This window comes from Condylura cristata, unplaced genomic scaffold (genome assembly GCF_000260355.1).
Source record: "Condylura cristata isolate star-nosed mole 26May11 unplaced genomic scaffold, ConCri1.0 scaffold00019, whole genome shotgun sequence".
Lineage (NCBI taxonomy): Eukaryota > Metazoa > Chordata > Mammalia > Eulipotyphla > Talpidae > Condylura > Condylura cristata.
Window position 1 is genome coordinate 16,259,148 of NW_004567120.1, and position 20,088 is coordinate 16,279,235.

Consider the following 20,088-nt stretch of genomic DNA (forward strand, 5'->3'; position numbering starts at 1 on the left):
AAAAACTAGAATAGGTACAGGTAGTTTGGGGAGAATAGCAAGTTCATTTATGAACATGGATTTTTAAACATCTAGGGGTTATCAGTAGTAACTCTTAAAGGCAGTGTTCCTACCTTGGGTGGAAGTTGGAGTCTATTGTTGCTAAAATACCTTTAACTTCCAAAATTGTGTGATATAAGCACATTTTAATTGCATTACTTTTTCATCTCTTTGGGTGAAAGCTGCTAGATGTGATAAGATACAAAATAGTATCCAACATTTTTCAGGCACTTGAAAATTGTAAAACAAGAATACCCAGTCTTTCATTATTAAAAAATGGTCATCAAAGCATCTGAACTTACCAAATCAATTGAGAAGACTGCTTCACAAAAAAAATCTTTGGTTTTACAACCCAATTTCCATTAAAATTGCTAGTTAGTTCATACACTTAAGGTTTGATTTAAAACCAGCTTTTGGGGGCACATCTATTGTATTTATATGTACAAAGCATAAATTATACTTGATATTTAAACATTCTGTGAGAAGGCTATGTATGTACAAGTCCCTGCCAGTTGATACAATCTGTACAAATATCCATGGCAGAATAGTTCTCATGCTTTGATGAGGGTTTCCAAGATAGTGAGACAATGAACAAAAGAGATTCAACAACAAAAGATGTACTTTTCTTTCCTATAAATGACGTATTATCTTTATTTAAGTCTAGCTCAGAATATTTGTATGTGTTAGTTTTAATCAGTGGAAGACCTGTAGCAATACACATATGTTCAAATCAGAAGTGTCCATAGGAAAAGAGATAGTTAGAACAAGTGGTTAGCTCCTTGTCACTTGGGTGACTTTTACTGCAGTGCACACTAAAATGTAGGATCTCAGTATTATGAAGGTTCCTCACCTTCTAATTTATATCTAGCTCTTGATTTGCATTTTGTTCTATTGTAAGAAGCATAAAGAGACACATGGGAGTGAACTTCTAAGCTTGCACCACTTCCCTGGTTATCTAATAGTAGAGACTAAACTGAAGCCCTTTGGCCATATGTCTTCCTTATCGACCACCTATTGCTGAGTAAGTTGAGAAGCTGGAGTCGTTTCTCATTCTTTTCTGAAGGTGAGGGAAGAAAGTGAAAACTCTCATTTTCTGTTTCTGGTAACTCAGTTTACTAGAAATGAAATGAAAAAGAAATTTCCATGTGCGGTAATAGGAAGTAATTCAGGTCCATACTCTGAAGAAGTCATTATCCTGCACCAAAGGCACATTTTTTCTAAAACTCTTCTTTTTTATGCATGCTCTCAGAATGCTATAATTTCATGAACTAGAGAGTTAGTTTGAAATAGTTCTTTGTACTCCTTCCATTGTATGTGAAATAGGAACAAGCCCCTATATTTTACCTTGAAGTAAAATAGCGAAGTATTGGAAAATGGAGATTGAGAATTTTGCAGCACCTCAGGTATATCATACTCCAAGAAAAGAGATGTCAGTGGAGAATATGTGAAAGAGTGATTCATGCTACTAGAGTTGTGACTCGGAATAGTAACAATCAGTAACCCAGGATTCAGAAGTGGCCACTGCGTTCTATTTACTAGTACAGGACTAAACACAGATGTTCGTCAGAAACAAAATATGAAGGGGAAGAAAGGCTTTCTGATGATTCCCAAATCACTTTCCTATTGCTCCTGAACTCCCGGGGAGTCCAGCATGTAAAACTTCCACTGGTTATTGTATAATTAGGCTATATCCACCTTTCCTTTGGAAATGTTTAATACCTTTTGCTTTGTATTCTTTGTAGGTGAAAGCCCAGCCTCTGTGGTTCTTAATGCCTCAGCAGGATTATTTTCACTAAAGATGGAAACACTGGAGTCTGAATTGACCTGTCCAATCTGCCTCGAGTTATTTGAAGATCCCCTTCTGCTCCCTTGTGCTCATAGCCTCTGCTTCAGCTGCGCCCACCGCATCTTGGTCTCCAGCTGCAGCTCTGGTGAATCCATAGAACCCATTACCGCTTTCCAGTGTCCCACGTGCAGGTATGTTATCTCGCTGAACCACCGGGGTCTGGATGGCCTCAAGAGGAATGTGACCCTGCAGAACATTATTGACCGTTTCCAGAAGGCTTCAGTCAGTGGGCCCAATTCCCCAAGTGAGAGCCGCCGGGAGAGGACTTATAGGCCCAGCACCACCATGTCTAGTGAGCGAATTGCTTGCCAGTTCTGTGAGCAGGACCCGCCAAGGGATGCAGTGAAAACCTGCATCACCTGTGAGGTCTCCTACTGTGACCGTTGCCTGCGGGCCACACACCCCAACAAGAAACCTTTCACCAGCCACCGCCTGGTAGAACCAGTGCCAGACACACATCTTCGAGGGATCACCTGCCTGGACCATGAGAATGAGAAAGTGAACATGTATTGTGTATCTGATGACCAATTGATCTGTGCCTTATGCAAACTGGTTGGGCGTCACCGAGACCATCAGGTTGCATCCCTGAATGATCGATTTGAGAAACTCAAGGTAAGGGATCTGGGAACCATCCCTTACATGACTCTGTCTCTTACTATACAGTAATATAGCTGGCAATTTCCTAACAAAACAATCACTTTTCCTATATGACAAGTGAATTAATTCCAAATTGTTCTCATGAGGAAAACCTGTGAACTGTCACTGGAACCTCTTATCTGTTGTCTAAACCTGCTCTATTCACTCATCCTTGGCTAACTCTAGGTAAGTTAGCCCAAGGCCTGCTACCCCAGTAGTCTGCCCAGGGAAACAGTGCCCTGCCTCCTCAGTTGGTGACATATTTCACACTATTTATCTTTGCCATGATCTCTCCACCTCTCTTATGTATGTGAGTAGCTGAGTAGGTGTATTGCAATTAGCATATCTACTTATTTGCATATGTATGAATACAGCAATGGGAAGGTTGGGTGTGTCTCTGTGTAGGTGTGGGTGGAGGTATCTGAGTGTACTTATGTAGGTGAAAGATTTTTGTGGAGGACAGTAGGGTATGTGTTTGCACTGTCAGTACGCTGAAGAGACAAAGGTATGCTATTGGCCAGTATAAATTGCTAAGCCTGCTTTAAGAAGCAAAACTGAACTGACAGACCAAAAAGGAGTTTCAGTGTACCATGAAGTCAGGAGGGATAGTCAGAGACCTGAACTTAAAATTTTTAACTGTAGGTAGTACACATTTAATCCAGTGCCAGATTTTGTACCAGTGTTGGATTTTGTGGGTCATGGAAGCACTTGTTTGCTGTCTCTGCCTTGGATGTTCCTAGTCTTACTAATGTTCAGTGAGCAGAGTTTTCTAAAGTTGTTGTGCCATCTAAGTGCCAGTTTGTTTTTTTTTTACAACTTTCATAAAAACAATTTACTGAATGCATACAAGAACTGGGGTAGTAGCCAGAGGTGCAGGGGGTGAGAGGATTCACCAGAGACAGAGTGGGGAACCGGAGGTGGCAGACTGACTGAAATACACCGCTGAGGGGTGCAGCAGGCATACAGGAGAGGTGTGCTGAGCCATGTGGGTTAGCTCTCTGGCCAGGGATGAACTCATGCTGCAGTGGCTGTGGATACCTTCAAAGTGCTGAGACTTAACCCCTTGGCCACCGGGAGGGCCCTTTTTTTTTTTTTAAGTGCCATCCTTTTTTACATCCTTGTTAGAGCTTTGACCATGTAGAATTTCTCCCCTCAAGTCTAATGACCGTAGCACTCCTTACGGAAGCACCCAGAGTCCTAATCCATTGTTCTCTCTCTCTTTCCCGCCTCCCCCAGATGCCTCAGATATATAGTCAGCATTCAAGGGTTGGTTTTAAAGTTTATTTTTCTTTGACCTTCATTTGGTTTCTCCATATTCCACACATGTGACACCATTCTGTATTTATCTTTTTCCTTCTAGCTTATTTTACTTAACATAATCCCTTCTATGCTGTTGCAAATGGCATAAGTTTCTTTTTTGATCTCTGAGTAGTATTCCATTCTGTATATATACCACATCTTGATTGCCCCAAGAGCCTATTTTTTTTAAAATTCTACTACCTCATGTTGATTTTAGTGAATGTCAGATCCAGGAATTTTTTCCCTCAATGCTTGCCTGCTCTGTGACTTGACTTATCTTAAAGCTGCTACTTAACAGAGATTCCAGAAAAATAAAATGTTTACTGAAGAATAAGATTATTACCCCCAAGTAAGCCCTGGATATACAAGCCAAGCTGAAAGGTTGTTTTAGAGGATAGAAGGAGGACAAGAAGGAGGGGAAATTTCCTCGTGCCATGCTTTGGAAAATTCATGTAATTTGTTGTTAGCAATAGTAAGAGGAATCATACTGACACTGATTTGTGCCTCTTTTGTTTATTATTTATGTGTAATATTTATAAAACCATACAAAATTCCAGTGTTTATCTGTTGATTTCAGGGTGATATTTTCATTCATATTAAGACTGAAGAGAGAAATAATCTGATTGACTCCAATTCTTAAAATCACTTATGTTAGGCCTTGGCTTAGTTGAAGCCCTGCACTTTATTTTTTTCTTTCCAATCTATTTCAGGTAGTTCTCATTTATTTAAATTTATTCACATTTTTAAATTGAGGTATAGTCATAGAATGTCATACTAAGTTTAGGTATATAATATGATTCTCTATTTGTATATATAGCAAAATGATCACAGAAGAAGGGTAGAGTGTCGCCATGTAGAATGTCAAAAATTCTTTTCTTTGAATGAGAACTTCTATGATTTTTTTATAAGCAGTTTTCTGTAATACAGTATTATTAACTGGAGTCACCATGCTATACATTACATCCCCATGATTTATTTGTTTCATAACTGGCAGTTTGTACCTTTTGACCCCCTTCTCCTGTACTTTTGAAGACTTATATTTCAATAAGTTGAGTGATTTGATTAAAGTCACAGAACTGATTAGTAGGCGAGCTATTCTACCCTGCTGCCACTTTGTTTTGAACCTAAGTTTCTCCCATGAAATGTGATTTGAAACCTAACTTTCTGCTCCAGCAACTGCACATTTCATGGGTCACAGATAAAACATTAACAACATCAAGGAAAAGGACATAGTGTATAAACTTACAGCTTCATAATGGCAAGAGATGGAGGCGGGGTTGCAGGAAGAGTGGGGGATGTGAAGAGGATGGAACAATCTCTGCCAAATATTTGCAGGTGTTGGAACTATAATAAGGCATTGGCCTTGAGAAATATTCCAAACAGAAAAATCTGTATCCATATGTCCATTCGAGATAACAAAGGGCTGGATAGAATAAGCCTGTATCTACAGAACACCCGCTCTTTGAAAACATCCGAAAACATTGGATGATTGATTAGATATTTGGCATCATGCAGGCTATAGCTCTCATCCCCAGGGGTGGATGGAGCGAAAAAGCATTTTACAGAAAGATGCTTTAGTCTGTAACTAATCAGTAATTTTTGGAGAATAAAAGGCCAGATTTTGAATAGTTACCCTTTAATTTTTTAGGAAATGTGCAGAAAATTTTGATTATAAATTAAGTGGAAACTTTTTTGCTCATTTTTGGTTGGAGAGTGGAAACATATGAATCATTCCCAACCCCTGTGGTTTGTTATGTTGTCTGGAACATCTTGGACTATGGAGAGGGAGAGGAGGTGCTGTGTGTGTGTGTGTGCACGCATGCGTGTACGTAGGGTGTTAGGGGAGGTCACTTTGGTTTGATGCCAGGTGTAAAAGGATATTAGTTCTCCATATTATGCAGAGAGGAAGTCTGACTTTAGTGTCACATATGCTCACTTCTTTGAGTTCATTTTAATTTAAAAAAGCATTTAGGGTTATCCCCTTAATCTTTTTTTTTTTTCCTTGAAGGAAAAAGGAGAAAACCAGCTTTGGGGGGACATGACTTTGGTGATATGCCCTTGGCCCTGCATGGGGGGAGTCTTACAGGAGAAAAAGAAGTATGATAGTATATATTTTTCTAAGGGTTGACTTTCTGGTCAGTAACTGATAAGGTGCTTATTTATATTTTTTGGTTCTGGAGCTTCATTGTAGGATTTATAATTGATTAAGATTTGTAATCTCTAATTTTTTTCAATAAAGAATAAACAAACCATTGCAATATAGGTGAAAGGTCAGAATACCAGAAGCTAGGCAGCCTTAATATGTACTCAAAATAGATTAGCAGGATTATTGTTAGTATTTTCCGCTCTATTTACATGTCCATCAGAAAGCTAGCAGTGGTACAGCTGATCTTCAGTCTCAAAGAATAAATGTGTTTCTCCTTTACTACTAGTAGTGAGGCCTACCAGAATATTATTTTCTCTATCTTTTCACGTACCAGTTTCAGTATCTACTTTAGTTCATGATACATTCTGTGTGCCCATAAAGGTGTTTCATAGTTTAGAATTTTCATTGTCATGAGTTCCTCCTCTTAGAAAAGGTTAATATTACTGTATTACTAATTGTTAGTTTTAATAAAAAAAAGGTCAAATTTTGGTAGCTCTCCATTGGTGACATACCTGAACTCGATATTAAGTCCTGGTCAGCTTGGTTCCAATGCTAATCATCTGTCTTTTCTTCAACCTGCTGCTCTCCATCACGCTACTTTGGGAACCCAGGCTAGCCTTCTAATTGTCTTCTATGCTGGCCCTTAAATTTCATTTGGGCTCTTCTCTTGGCCTGTTTAGGAAATCTACCTATTTTTACTGCTCAGTTGGAACGCCACAAATCCACTCCAGCACATCCCAACTATACTATAAGTTTTGAGTCTAAACACAGTATCTTTTATTTCCTCAGTATCCTTAGTATCTTGTACACATAGAATATGCTCAAAAAATCCTAGGGAGTGTGTTGATGTGCCACAGACTGCGTTATTTTTTTTAATCTCTCAGTCGTTAAGTTGTAAAAATTGTAGGTTGTTGCTGATGTAGTTCATCATCAAAGTAAAAATAATATTGGTGAAAAAAAATTCAGATTAATCAAACCTTCATAGTGAGTTTGTAGGAAGTATACCAATATCTGTAGCTTGCTTTGGTTCTCATCTTCTAAGATACAAATCTGTCTGTCTTGCCATTATGAATACTTTAGAAGTATGAAAAAAATCTGTGAACTACTGGTAATTTTAAAAACCTGTGTTAGTGAAAGTACGGCATGTCCTTAATTTTAAGTGCCTATTCATTTTGATTGCTGGAATTTTCAACTGCCTAACCCTATGGTGACATCTATATAAATCAGATGTGATTATTATAATTCTCTTTGAGAGTGATGTCTTCACATTTCCATGCCCACAGCCTGCCAAAACTATAGCTGATGAAAACCAGGGGGAATAGAGGAATTTCCTGAAAGGAATAAACAGCACATTTTCTTTTTTTTCTCATTACATTTCCACAGATTCTTTACTACAAATAATTCTTTAACATAGTTTTATTTACATATCAGGGATCTTCTTTTGTAAAATATTACCTGGCACTAGAGTAAACTTTTTGTTATCAGAAAGTAAAACACACGCGCACACACATGTACACACACACATGGGAAGAGAGGCTAAGACAGAGGGCTAAAGATTGTCAGGCAAAGAGAAGGGAGATATGAGACTTGGAGTATGTTCAAAGGAAATCCACAACAAAAGTTAAAAGGTTGGAAAATATGGTATTCTAGAACCTTATCATAGTTGATTACTTGTCCTTCTTCCTACTCAGTCACTCGTCATCCACCCACCCATTCTCACTCAGCCACCACCTTCTTTCAGTCATTTGTCTACTCACCCACTTGACACCCACTTCTGTCTGCCAAGACAGATACTTTCTTATCTACCAGGGGGCATTGGACTGTTTCTGAACCAGTATGAATATGAATGTAAATGACACAAACAGAAGGAAATGTATTTATGGAGACTGGGTTGAGAGAGGGCATATTTGCATACATGTATTTGTGTCACTACATACCACTGTATGCATTTTGGTATGGGTGTGTGGCTGAGAAAGATTGTGTATCTATAAATGTGTGTCACTGTGTCTGAGGAGGAGTGTCTGTGTTAATCTTCCTTGGGCACCTCTGTAGATAAGTTGGGTAAGAGGGAGCAATAAGTATAATGTATGTTTTCTGTGGCTACTCTAGGGAGGGATAGAGCCTCAGGAAAAGCTACCCTGAAACTAGGGATCACCCTAATAAAGGAGCTAGATCATGTATCATTATGATAAGAATAATCTTCAGTGGAAGTTGGAGTTGGTTACTGTGGGGGAATTGAAAAAGTTCATTCACACTCACTCACTTAAGTACTAAACCATAGTAGCTAAATATAAGGAAAAAACCCATTTGAATGCAGATTTGCACTCTCTTAAGATATGGCAGTGATGCTAGTGGGAATGTATTGTGAGGCTGGGGACAGTATCTATGATAGGCTTTCTCAGCCACACTAGCCTTCTGCTCACACTTTGAAAATGGTTCTTATAGATCTGGCTTCTCTGTTATCTTAGCTGTCGAAGATATCGTCTTCCATTTCTATAACATGTATAATTTTGTACATATTTTGTGGAAAGAGGGTGGTAAAAATGTACCTTTTTATTCCACCTCTACGCAGAATGTGTACTAAGATTCATTTGAACCTCTTCTTTTTCCTTCCAACAATTATATTGATTCTTTGGCTCTGTCCACACTTAATATTAATAGGACCCTGTGTTGGAGGATGTTTTCTGTGGTTTCTTAGGTTTGAAAGCAAGTTTAGTAATTGGATACCCCTATTATCTGTGCTCTCATTTTTCTGTTATTTTTTTTTGTCCCGAGTATTTTTCTCATCAGCATCTGAAAGGAGCTAATAGTCTTCAGTCTGAAAAAAGTTTATAAAATATTGACTCAGAGATTGTTCTTGGGTGTATGAAAATCTTGTCTGTTATTATTGGGCGAAAGAACATGTTATAGAAATACAGTATAGGTGAGGAAAGATTAAGGACACAAGAATTATTGACCCCAGAGAAGTATAGTTTAAAGGGGAAAATGTGGCATATAGGCTCGTGAAGTGTTGGTATGACAAGATAGTGTCTTGTTTTCTATCTCCTCTGAAGTAGAATAGACAGTAACTTAAACTGGAAGGACTTAGGCCAGAGAATCATTCATTTGTGTAAGGGAAAAATTAATAGAAACTCATTTTGTTTATTTAATTTTAGATGTTCAACTCATTGTGAAAGGACTTGGGGACATAGGAAGAAAGGCACAGTTCATGTTCTGGGGGACTTTGGGGAGATAGCAAGGGCATTGAAAATCCCAGTTCCATATGGTCAGTGCCCTCCCTGACAGGTGTCCACAGGATGCTGGAAAGCACAGAGGAAGAGTCATGGTAAGGAAGCCATTGAACACAAATCAGGGACTTATGGATGAATTTGTTGGAGAAAAGTGTCAAACTGGGGATAGACTAAAGAAGGAATTGACAGGACTTGGTGAGTTAATGTAGTGGTTATAAACAGGAGGAAAAAACTAAAGAGTGATTTTTCAGTAGGCAGTGTTTTGAAGGATAGTGGTATGAGGACAGAGATGGGGCACACTAGCAGTTTTGGTAGAATGATTTGAATTGAGGTTTCAGTCTAGATGGGATTGTGGGCCACAGCTTTTATTCCTTCATAAGACATTTACAGAGTACCTACTAGGCACCAAGCATCAGGAGACACTCTGGGATTATAATGACATGGGCACTGCAGCCCCAGCCGTGCTGGAGCTCCCAGCAGAGTGGGGGACAGATGATTGACGCCATAGCTATAGACAGTGTTATGAGAGTAGGAGGTATTAAAAGAGGCTTTGGGAGATTTTTTTTAGCCTTCCCCCTCTCCCACCCCAGTTAGGTGACAGGGCTAGAGTAGTGGACAGGGATTGCTTTGCTCTAGTCAAGAAAAAAAAATATATCATGCAAATATCTAGAGGAGAGAAAGCATGGGAGATTCTGGAGATTCTGAGACACGAAAAGGACAAGTGTTCTAGAAGTTGAAATTCAGACCTTTGTGGTGGCAGAAAGACTAATGCCAGAGACTTTGTATTTTTTGAGCAGGTAGAGCCATGTACTACCTGAATGAGCTGAATGAGAGCCCAGGATTGAGCCTCCCTGCACCACAGTCATGGTCAAGAAGGTAAACATGAAGAATGAGCAGCTGAAGGAGAAAGAGGGAAATATGTATGTAAGGTGAAAACTAAAAAGGAACAGTGCAATTGGAATACATTATCAAGGCTTCCAGGAAAGTAGAGTTGGCTGTTGCTCATTATTCTGAGTGTTATCGATAAGTACTAGATGAAGGCTTTTTTACAGGCTTTCTTTTGGAAGATCCAAATAATAGTTCACACGTTTAAATTAGAGCTCTAACCATGATGCTCCTACAGAGAAGGGAAAGAAAAGAATACAGGGTGATTTGGGTAGCATTTCATATAAGACTAGGGGAGATGTGGGTCTTTTGTTGAATGATAGCAAAACCTTCTGAAAAGGAGAGGATTGTAACCTGTCTCACCTGACTTGAGGACCTGATCTGGTCATTCACTAACAAAGTTCAGAAGGAGTGGACCATGTGCATCCAACATATCACCTGCATCTTATTCTGGGACATAGCCCTTGTCTATACAACAGCAAACAAATGTTTGGGGAAGGAATCAACCCTGGCAGAAGGGTGTTTGCTTTAGTTTGTGGACCAGATGGTGTGTTCTGCTGTTGAAAGACCATATGTAATTGATACATAAAGTGACAGACTGAAGCAAAAGCAAAGTTAAGTATTTTAAGACAAGCAGTTAAAAAAAGAAGGCAGAATGTGACCCCAAAAGTGTGCTAAGGTTTTGACTACTTGTTTTATGGAAGAGCTGGGAACATTCCTGAGTAGACAGGGATGTCAAAAAGAGCGTGTCACAAAGGAGAATAATTTTTTTTTAAATCTGACATAGTTGTCTTCTGGAAATTGAGAAGGTTAAAGATTGCAGTAGGTTGACCTTTCTCCCTTTCACTTCTGTTCCTCCTGTGATTCAAGGTTCAATTCCCACTTCCAAATAGTGGGGATTGGTTGTTTCCCTGGTACCTTACAGCAAGCGAGAGAATACAGGCATTTGATGGCAGTACTAAATTTCAGTAGCATGAACAGAAAGGCACCATCCTTTATAGGCTTCAGGGCTTGCTGTGTCAGATAGTGTCAGTGTGGGTCATATGTGAGTGGATCTCCGTGTCTTAGTGGAGCATGGCAAATGGGGATCAAGGTCAAGTGCGTGCCATACGGGAATCTCTATTTAACAAAGAGGTGGCTTAAGGGACCACTAGGTTTTTGGGGGAGCAAGTGAGAAAGTTACCTGAAATAACCTGAATCTAGAGAAGTGGAGAAAAAGCCAGCGATTACTTGAGACAGTTAGAGAAGACTTTTCTTTTTTATGGGATGCTGTCTGGAAGAAGAATAGCCTATGCTTGGCTTCTCAGAAATAGCAAAATGTTTTCCTTCTGGGGAAGGGTATAAAAACACAAAGAGGCTGCATCTACATGACACAAGTGAAGTGGAACTTGGGTAAAATATGGAATCAGTGTAGCCTGCCAGTTTAGCTAACTAAGGCCTTTTAAAATCTCAATTATGCAAATCAGCCAAATCTTCCCTCTCTTTGTGTTGTTTAGACACATGTCCAATTTTATGAGAGCTCTAATGATGTAGTCATCTGGAGATGAAGAGGGCCTCACAGTTTCAGAGCTCAAATGGCTCTCTAACTCTCACACAGGGGAAGCAGAGAGGGACCCAGAGGTAACCTCCTGCAGCAGGAAATGGGAGCTTCATCCTGCTCCCCCTGCCAACCTCCTGTCCCCATTTCCTCCTAACAGATATCTCCATTCCAATCTCCCTGCCACTTTGGCTCTCTCACTGTCACGGTTCAACTGTTCTGAGAAAGCTACACTAACCAGGGTTGGACAGGGGGAGTCTGGCCCACTCATTAACTGGACTACAGAAGAGAAGAACAAAACAAACCAATTTTTCAAAACCCACAACAACAGAGCTACAGAAAGACATGTTTAGTTTTACATTAGAAGATTTTATACACACACACACACACACACACACACACACACACACTTTGTTTATTCAGCCAGAGTATATATAGACAAGATAATTACTTGGCCAAATCAATGAAATCATTCAAACCTAGAGTGGCCCAGAATTTCCAGTTCTAAATGACTTGTCTGTGGTGATAGGCATGATAAGGAACGGTGCAGAAACAGATTGCATAATTGCTTCATTTCTCTGATTCCTTTTGCATATGTTCACTATTGAGAATCAATTCCAGTTTGAGAGGAGGCTTTAATTCCTTGTAAATGAATAGGAAGTGAGTAAGTAAATGTTCAGTGTTTTCCTCAAATTATGTCTCGTAAGAAAAACAGTGGCAAAAAGCCATCAACAGATGGTGTTTTCATTAGCCAAAGATTTATTTTTCAAAGCATTTTCATATTAATGAACTAAGGTTGAAATTAGAGTCATCTTGTCAGTTCTAGTTCTGTGTTGATAAATTGTGCTGACATTTTACAAATTGCTAGGGGACTTGAACAAAATAACCACTTGCCATATCTTTTTGGTGGTAACCACACAGTCCATGGTGTAACTAGACTCCAGATTTTGTGTGCAACCTTAATTTTTTTTTGGTGGCTTCCTAGAAGCTGTAAGTCTCAGTTCTAGGCCATAAATGAGGAACACACAGCAGGAATCTTAGTCCTGCTCTGCACCGTGAATTGTTTATGAAATATCAGTTTCATGACAAGTGTTGCAACAGGTTGCATGTACTTGTTAGAAAACATTCTATTCATGGAATCCTATGTTTGGATGAAAACACATTAGTTTGAAACATGGATATCTAACATAGTATTTGCTCTGGTTCCTCAGTCTACATTATGTTTACCTAATGTCAATGCAGTCATCTGTGGTACCTGGGATTTTTAGTGAAGTAGGAATTTGGACCATTCTGCCAGAGGAAGTCTCTAGCTGATTGGGTCCATTGCCTATATTCACTCTCTAATTTAAGCTGGATGCTTCCAACCAAAGAAAACTGTCAGATTCATTTCGCATTCACATATTTGAAGAGGAGCTTAGGCTTGTAGTCTCTGCTTTGTCCCTACTGATGTTCTCCTTAACCCTGTACGGTTTGGCATCTGCTTCCAGAACTCTGCTGAAGTAAACTCCTTTTTCAAAGAGCACCAGTGACTTCTGATTACCAAATTCAACTGCCTTTTACCAGTGCTCATTTTTCTTGCACACTCTGCATATTTGACAGTGACAAATCTTTTCTTGAAACATATTTTTCTTGATTGTCTTCTTAGCTTGGCCCAGACCTGCATTACAAACTGCCTTGAATATATTGCAGCCTCCTTCAAGCTAAAGTCACTGCCCCAGTGTTCTCTTGTTTCAGTGCTCCACATATTGCTGGGAGGTTAATCTCCTAAATTCAGCCCTGATTATGCCATTACACCTCCTCAAAAGTCTTTGGTAAGCTCCTACTGCTTAAAAATATGTTACAAACTCCACACCTGAGTATTCAGGATATAATAGGGCCTCAATCTCCATTTTTGGCTTTGCACCCCAGTACTAACACATGCTCTCTTGTACCCTCTGTTCTAACCAAACACAGCTTCTGTTTCCTGAACTCGTTCTATATATTATTCCCTTATATTAACTTTTGCTCATGCTATTCCTTGTGCCTGAAACATCCTGCCCCTTCCGTCTCTATTAAAATCCTACTTATCCATCAAGACCCACTATAATTTCACCTCCTCTCTTGTCTCTGCGGTCACTGCACTCTGAACAGTATAGATGATCAATACCTTCTGTTGTATTAAATCTCTGGACTGCTATTTCTTTCCTCCATCCTGACATCCACTTAGCTTAGAGATCACGGCCAAATAAATAAATGATTGCTGCCTTTCTTTTTTCCTTCTTCCTTGTGTTGTTACTAAGGAGGAGTTGACAGGTTTGAGACATTCCCTGCAGTTAACGAATTCCAGTGGAGTTCTGCACTGGACAAGCCAAAAAAGAAAACCAAAAAATAAAAGAGGAAAAAAAAATGGCAAAAAATTACTTCCATGGGCATAAAGCTAAATAAACCAAAAGATCTGTTTAGAAGGGAAGTAGAGGTTAAGCTGGTTTTCTAATCTAGTCGGACTGAGAACAAATAAATCTGACTACCTGTCCTAGAAATACAATTATGCATGTGAATTCATGCTTTGGGATGGACACATGGACAATGCCAAGGATACTAAGGAGCCACAGCCACTTAGTAGATGGGAAGGGGGCCATGGGCTCATCTTCTCTGTCCCCTCCCCCCAATTCCTCATGCCCTTTCTTCCCTCCCAACCAAAAATTGGGAGCTTTGGAAAGAGCAGTCAAACAGTGCACATGACCAAGGGAAGGAATGCTAGCAGAATAAGGGCCAGAAAGTTGGGGGGGTCTTAGACTGGAGTAGACTTTTGAAGGTGTTGGCATGGTAAGTGAAAGAGGAGGCGATTCTGGAGAGCTTGAATGAGAATCAACTGAAAATATGCTAAGAGTTCTGAGTGCTGTTGTAACCACTTTATATTGAACAGATTTGCACAGTACTTGTAACGTGTGCCTAGAATGCTCTGTCATTGGATGTCTTCTGTTGATACAGCCAGACTTGTGTTTGGCGGCTCTCTGGGCTATTCTTCAGTGCCGAAGAAGAAAAGCTGCAAGGTACAATGCTAGATTTTGATGAATCCCACATTTTAAAAAATCATCTTTTTTTTTTTTCTAAAAGAACCTATTCATAAATGTAAAATGTTATCAACGAAAAGAACAAAAATCACAGAATACTGGGGCACAGCTGTTACTGAAGCCTAGAGGTTCCAGTCTTGTTTTTGCTGCATACTAATTATAAGATTTTGCAAAACTCTGTCCCCATTCTGAAACTTGGGTCTCTCATCTGTAAAATACTGACATCCCCTACGTCATCATTCATTATGATTATTGAATGATATATGAGAAATTGCCAAGTAGGGTGTCTGAAAAGTAATGATTGATCAAAAAGAGAAGAGCATCTCTTCTACAGATGTCACAGGATTACTATGAGAGCAAAATAATGTACAGAAATATGGGTATCGACTTAATTTTTTAGAAAAAAGATGAAGAGTGAAAGTAGTGTTCAGTGTGGCCTTGGAGCAACAACTCTCGAGGCAGCCTGCACCCTGTGCAGAGAGTGGCAGCTGCCGAATTCCTCCCCCAGGAAGTAGGTATACAGGTTGTGCATTGGTCACATCATTCCTGCTTTTACTACATGTTGTGTTGCTTTAACTTTTATGGTGCTATTTAGTATGATTTGCTAGATTATTTTCGGGTCTTGGAACACTGAAACAATTTTCCATACAAACTAATGGCAATTGCTTCCTCACTTTATACCTTTTTGAATTATAGATGTTCTCTAAGATAGTAGGGAAACCTGGACTTTAAAAGGTAAAAATACTGGGCCCTCCCTGGTTGCGCAGCGGGTTAAAGCACAGCACTAAGAAGCTAAAGCCACTTCCGCATGAGTTCCATCCCCGCCTGCCCCGGAGGTGATTCCACATGGCTTGTCAGACCTCTGCTGACCAGCCCGCTGCTCCGATCTGCCTGTTCTGCTCCCCACTGTCTCTGGTGAATCCTCTCACCGCCCCTGCACTTCTGGCCTGTTCCCCATTTCTGTATGCATAAATAAATAAATCTTTAAAAAAAAAAGTTAAAAATATTATAGAAATCATAACCGTGCTTTAATGTCAATGAATTTCTACATCCACAAAGTCATAGCTATTATCTTTTCCTCAATAGTGATAGTGCTGAATAAGTATAAGCATTACTAATTAACACTAGATAGTGCTTAACCCATTGCAAGTACTCAGTGAATCTGGAATATTTGTCAACAGACAGATCTCCATGTACTCTTGGCTCTCAAGTTCATCGAGCATTTCTTTTTTTTCTCTTCCTTCCGGTTTCCTACTGCCTTCACACTCTGCCATGGCAGCAAACTCTGGAGATGAATCTCACCAACCTGGTTAAGCGCAACAGTGAACTAGAAAATCAGATGGCCAAACTAATACAGATCTGTCAGCAGGTTGAGGTAAGTAATGGGAAAATTTTGGACTTTCAGAGGACTTGGATTGGGTGATCCTTTGGAGAGATTTGATTTTTGTTGGAGTGTAGCTCAGCCATTTGGAATGATGCATGAATGGTAGTTCCAGGAAGTTTCGCTTATTTAGGATGCTTGCTCCAGGAAAAGTGGCAGATAACAACTTTTTAAGTAAACAGGTGGTATTGATGGGTTGTGGTGGGAGGGTGATAGCAGTCTAAGGACAATCGGTATCTCCTTTCCATACAGCAGGCAATATCAGACATGAAGTGTGTTTCTTTATTCATCAAACTGGGCATTATAGTTCCTTAAGTGATTGTTGGGATGTCATAAGGAAGTCGGAGTTTTGGATTCTTGGGGAGAGAAAATTTTATTCAATGCAATATTGTAACCATAATATTGCTTCTACTCTTCCTAATTTCTTTGTCCCCATGTAACTTACCTATTCTTCATTCATCACCTTTCTAATTATTTTTGTCATTAGAAAATGTTATCTATTTCAAAATGGTCTGTGAATGATAAAGTTATACAAGTAAAAAGTTTTCTACAGTTCTTACCTACGACAGACTTCTGTGTCGTGCTTACAAGTGGAATCAACCTCAGTTTCAACATCCTTATAAAATAAGGGGTTTAGCTGGCTACCTGATATTCAGTATCTCTTCCAGATTTCATAGGTCACAATTCTGTGAATGGCTACTTTCTTTGTCCCCATCTTATTCTTGCCTCATACTTTATTACAGAGGAGAAACAAAACAGAAGGCAGTTTAGAGTGGATTTTAGTTAGTCAAAACCCCTCTGTGTCTTACTCTATCAAAGCTTCTGATTATGTCTTTAGATTATATTATAAAAATCAACACTAGTGAAGAGACAAGGGAGTATTGTAAGCATAGGACAAGATAAGGAATCTCTTGGTTTAGAATTTGCATGGTTGAGGGTGGGGTAACAACTAATAGGGAATAAAACGATGGTTAGAATTGTAGTCACAGCCTTCCTCGTCCTCATTAAAAAGACTATTAAATGCAGAGCAAGTTGTAGTATATATTGCAAAGTAAGCAGTTTATTTTCATTGCTTATTCACTTTAGGGACTCTTAATAACTTATCATCTTGCCTCTGGGAAGTTTGTCACTTGGGCCAGCCTCACTCAGACAGCTCCATTCCTACCTTTTCCAACCCACTGCACCAATCAAACCTTTATATTCTGGGCCTTACTTTTTTCAAATGGCAAGGAACTTGTCTCATAAAGAAGTGCCTTTCTGAAGCTGGTATTCCTGCCTGATCCTTACGGAGATGACACTAGATCCACCAAATTAAAAAGCAAAGTATGAGGGAGGAGCCAGTCCTATGATGAAGCAGCAAAGGAGGTGTTTAAGAGGCTCCCTTAGGGATGCTTATTAAATTCTATTTTGTAGGCCACTGTCTGCTCTGGCTATACAAAAGCTCACCTTTAACTAATATTTATGTATGACATTGTACCAGGTACAGTGAAAATAGCATATGCATGGTATCTACTCTGTGAGGGTTACATGCTACATACATCTATGCTGACCTAGATACCCATATGGAACTATATAGAATTAGAATGCTAAGTGAGAATTGGGGAAGAATTGTGAGACACTGCATTACGCGTCAAAGGTCAGTGTATTTTGGGGGTTAGCTGCAGAGTCTATTCAGTTTGAGATTCTGTCTCCCATAGGGATTCTACAGGATGATTTATGGAGGACCATGGCTGTTCTCTATGACATCATCTCATCTGAAAGGTAGAGATGTGCCCTTAACTTCCCCATAATAATAGGGTGAACCCAGGGTACTTATTATACTCATTCAACACAGAGTCTATATGTCTAAAAGCCTTTAAGACAAGCTCCAGGATTAGAAATGCAGTTAAAGAAGGGGCTTGAGACAACATAAATACTTGTAAATACTTTATAAAATTAAATAAATGGTAGGATACTGTCAGTCATGGGAGTCAGACACTGAAGGGTGATTTGGGTGTTTTTCTCATTTTATCTAATCCAGATAGGTCTATAGGATAACTATGTTCACAGTGTAAATCAGGCCCTTCACGTTGGGCGGGGGTGGAGGATACCAGCAAAGGCACTTCTGAGAAAACTGGAATAGGCTATTTTCCTGCCAAACCTGTTCCCCTTCCTTATTGTCTGCAAATGTTTTTGTCACAGATTGACTTCATGAAAGGGGCCATAAATACTGCCTCCCTCTTCTAGTTCTTTCTCCCTGTTCTCTATCCTCCTTAGAATGTAAACAAAGCTGCAGTCTTCCTATTATTACAGAAACAGAGATTAGGATCACCACAGATGTGTAAGCTGAATTCTGTGGAAACACAGCAGACTGTAGTTGCTGCCCAGCTTCAGAATTCAGTGGATAAGGAGATGGAGAGTACGTCTGGTCAAGGTTGGAGAGCATGGGAGGGAAGTAGAGGCAGACCCAACACTCCTTTAATCTGGTAAAGATAGGGCATGCTTTGACTTTCTATGCTGTGCACTTGATCTCTATATATAGTTCTTTGTTCTGTCTCATCAGGCATCCTTTGTTCACATTTCCAGAGGAAATCTCTGTTTAATGCATAGCCAAGGGAAAATGTATACCAATAGATGGATATTTCCTCTTGGCTTCCAGGACTGCATAGTTTTGTGAATAATAAGCACTCCTGAAAAATATTGAAGGGAAGAAAAATAGTTAAGTGTTTAGCCATTCATTGGTCAGTAACATTTCCTGAGCAAACATTGTGTAATTGGTGTGGCAGGCAATTTGGTGCTACAGAAGAGTTACATCTGTGTTTATGTCTCTATAAATGAGGTTGATAGCCTCCAGGAACTTTTTAGTCTAGCCGAGGAAAGCGTAGTGGAGAGGAATGTTTATAAAAGAGCATGCAGTACAGGTAGTAGAAATGAATGGAGTGTGGTCCTTTCATTTCTAATTTTTTAATCATGTGTTAACTTTTAGAGCACTGGGTCTATTAAAGCACATGTTGGGCGTTTTGTGTACTACCTTGTCTCTCTCCCTTCCAGTGCCGTGGCAATACAGTAGGTTAATCTGTTCCAGAAGCTCAAGGGGCAGATTGATTTCTTTCCCACTCTTCTCAAACCTTTAGAGGAGCTGGGTGATGGTGCTCTGTAACATTAAAAGAAAGAATAAAGGAGGTGAATTAGAAGAGAGGGAGAGGCTTACCTTCCTTTGAGGAATTCCAGCTTTGTGTCTTACCACCCGATCTCAGTTTTGATAACTTCCAGAAGTCTTTCTTTTAGAATTCAAACTGTAGGTGGATTGGTATTCTCCCTATTCTGCTCCTATTGCTCACTGAAAAGGTATTTGGTTTAGGAAATGTCTCCAAGTGCAAAAATAGGTGATTAAAAATTATTTATTTTTATATATTTAACATTGTTCTTTTTTTTTTTCTTTTTCCAATGTTTACTTTCTGTTCTCAGGAATAGTCTCCATAGAATTTCTACTTCCAGTTCACTGCGCAGCACCACCATAGTCTCTTGTGTAATTCCTGCTCTTGTCTCGATTCCTCTCCCCCCGTTGCAGAATGTCTCTGATTTATACTTGTCTATTTATTTTTGTTTTGCTTTGTTGGGTTTTTTATTGTTATTAATTTTTTCCTTGATCCCTTATTTGGTCCCCTGTATTCCTCCTGTGTGTATAAGCATATGATATTTTTATTTTTTCTTCCAACTTATTTCACTGAGAATCATCCCTTCCAGCTCCATCCATGTTGCCTCAAATGGCATGAGTTTATCTCTTTTGACTGCTGAGTAGTATTCCATTGTGTAGGTATATCCATGTCTTCTCGATCCAGTCATCTATAAAATAGGCATTTTAACAGAAACTAAAGGAAATAATGCTTTGGATGACTTCAGCATAACACCCTTGAATATTTTACATTAGTCATTCTAGAAGAAAGAATAGAATCTAAATTGTCCAGGCACAAGTATTTATTTATTTATTTATTTATTTATTTATTTATTTATTTATTTATTTATTTATTTATTTATTTATTTATTTATTTATTTA

The 20,088-nt window shown here is 39.2% G+C and overlaps 1 protein-coding gene across 1 annotated transcript in view; it reads left to right on the top strand.

Moving 5' to 3' along the window:
• Nucleotides 1-1,786: 1,786 nt before the first annotated feature.
• Nucleotides 1,787-20,088, top strand: part of MID2 (midline 2) — a 63,682-nt gene continuing 45,380 nt past the window's right edge. The window contains exons 1-2 of the mRNA XM_004685692.2: nt 1,787-2,497; nt 15,951-16,046. Coding sequence (XP_004685749.1) covers nt 1,838-2,497; nt 15,951-16,046 — 756 coding nt within the window. The 5' untranslated portion in view covers nt 1,787-1,837. The remainder of the gene's footprint in view (nt 2,498-15,950; nt 16,047-20,088) is intronic.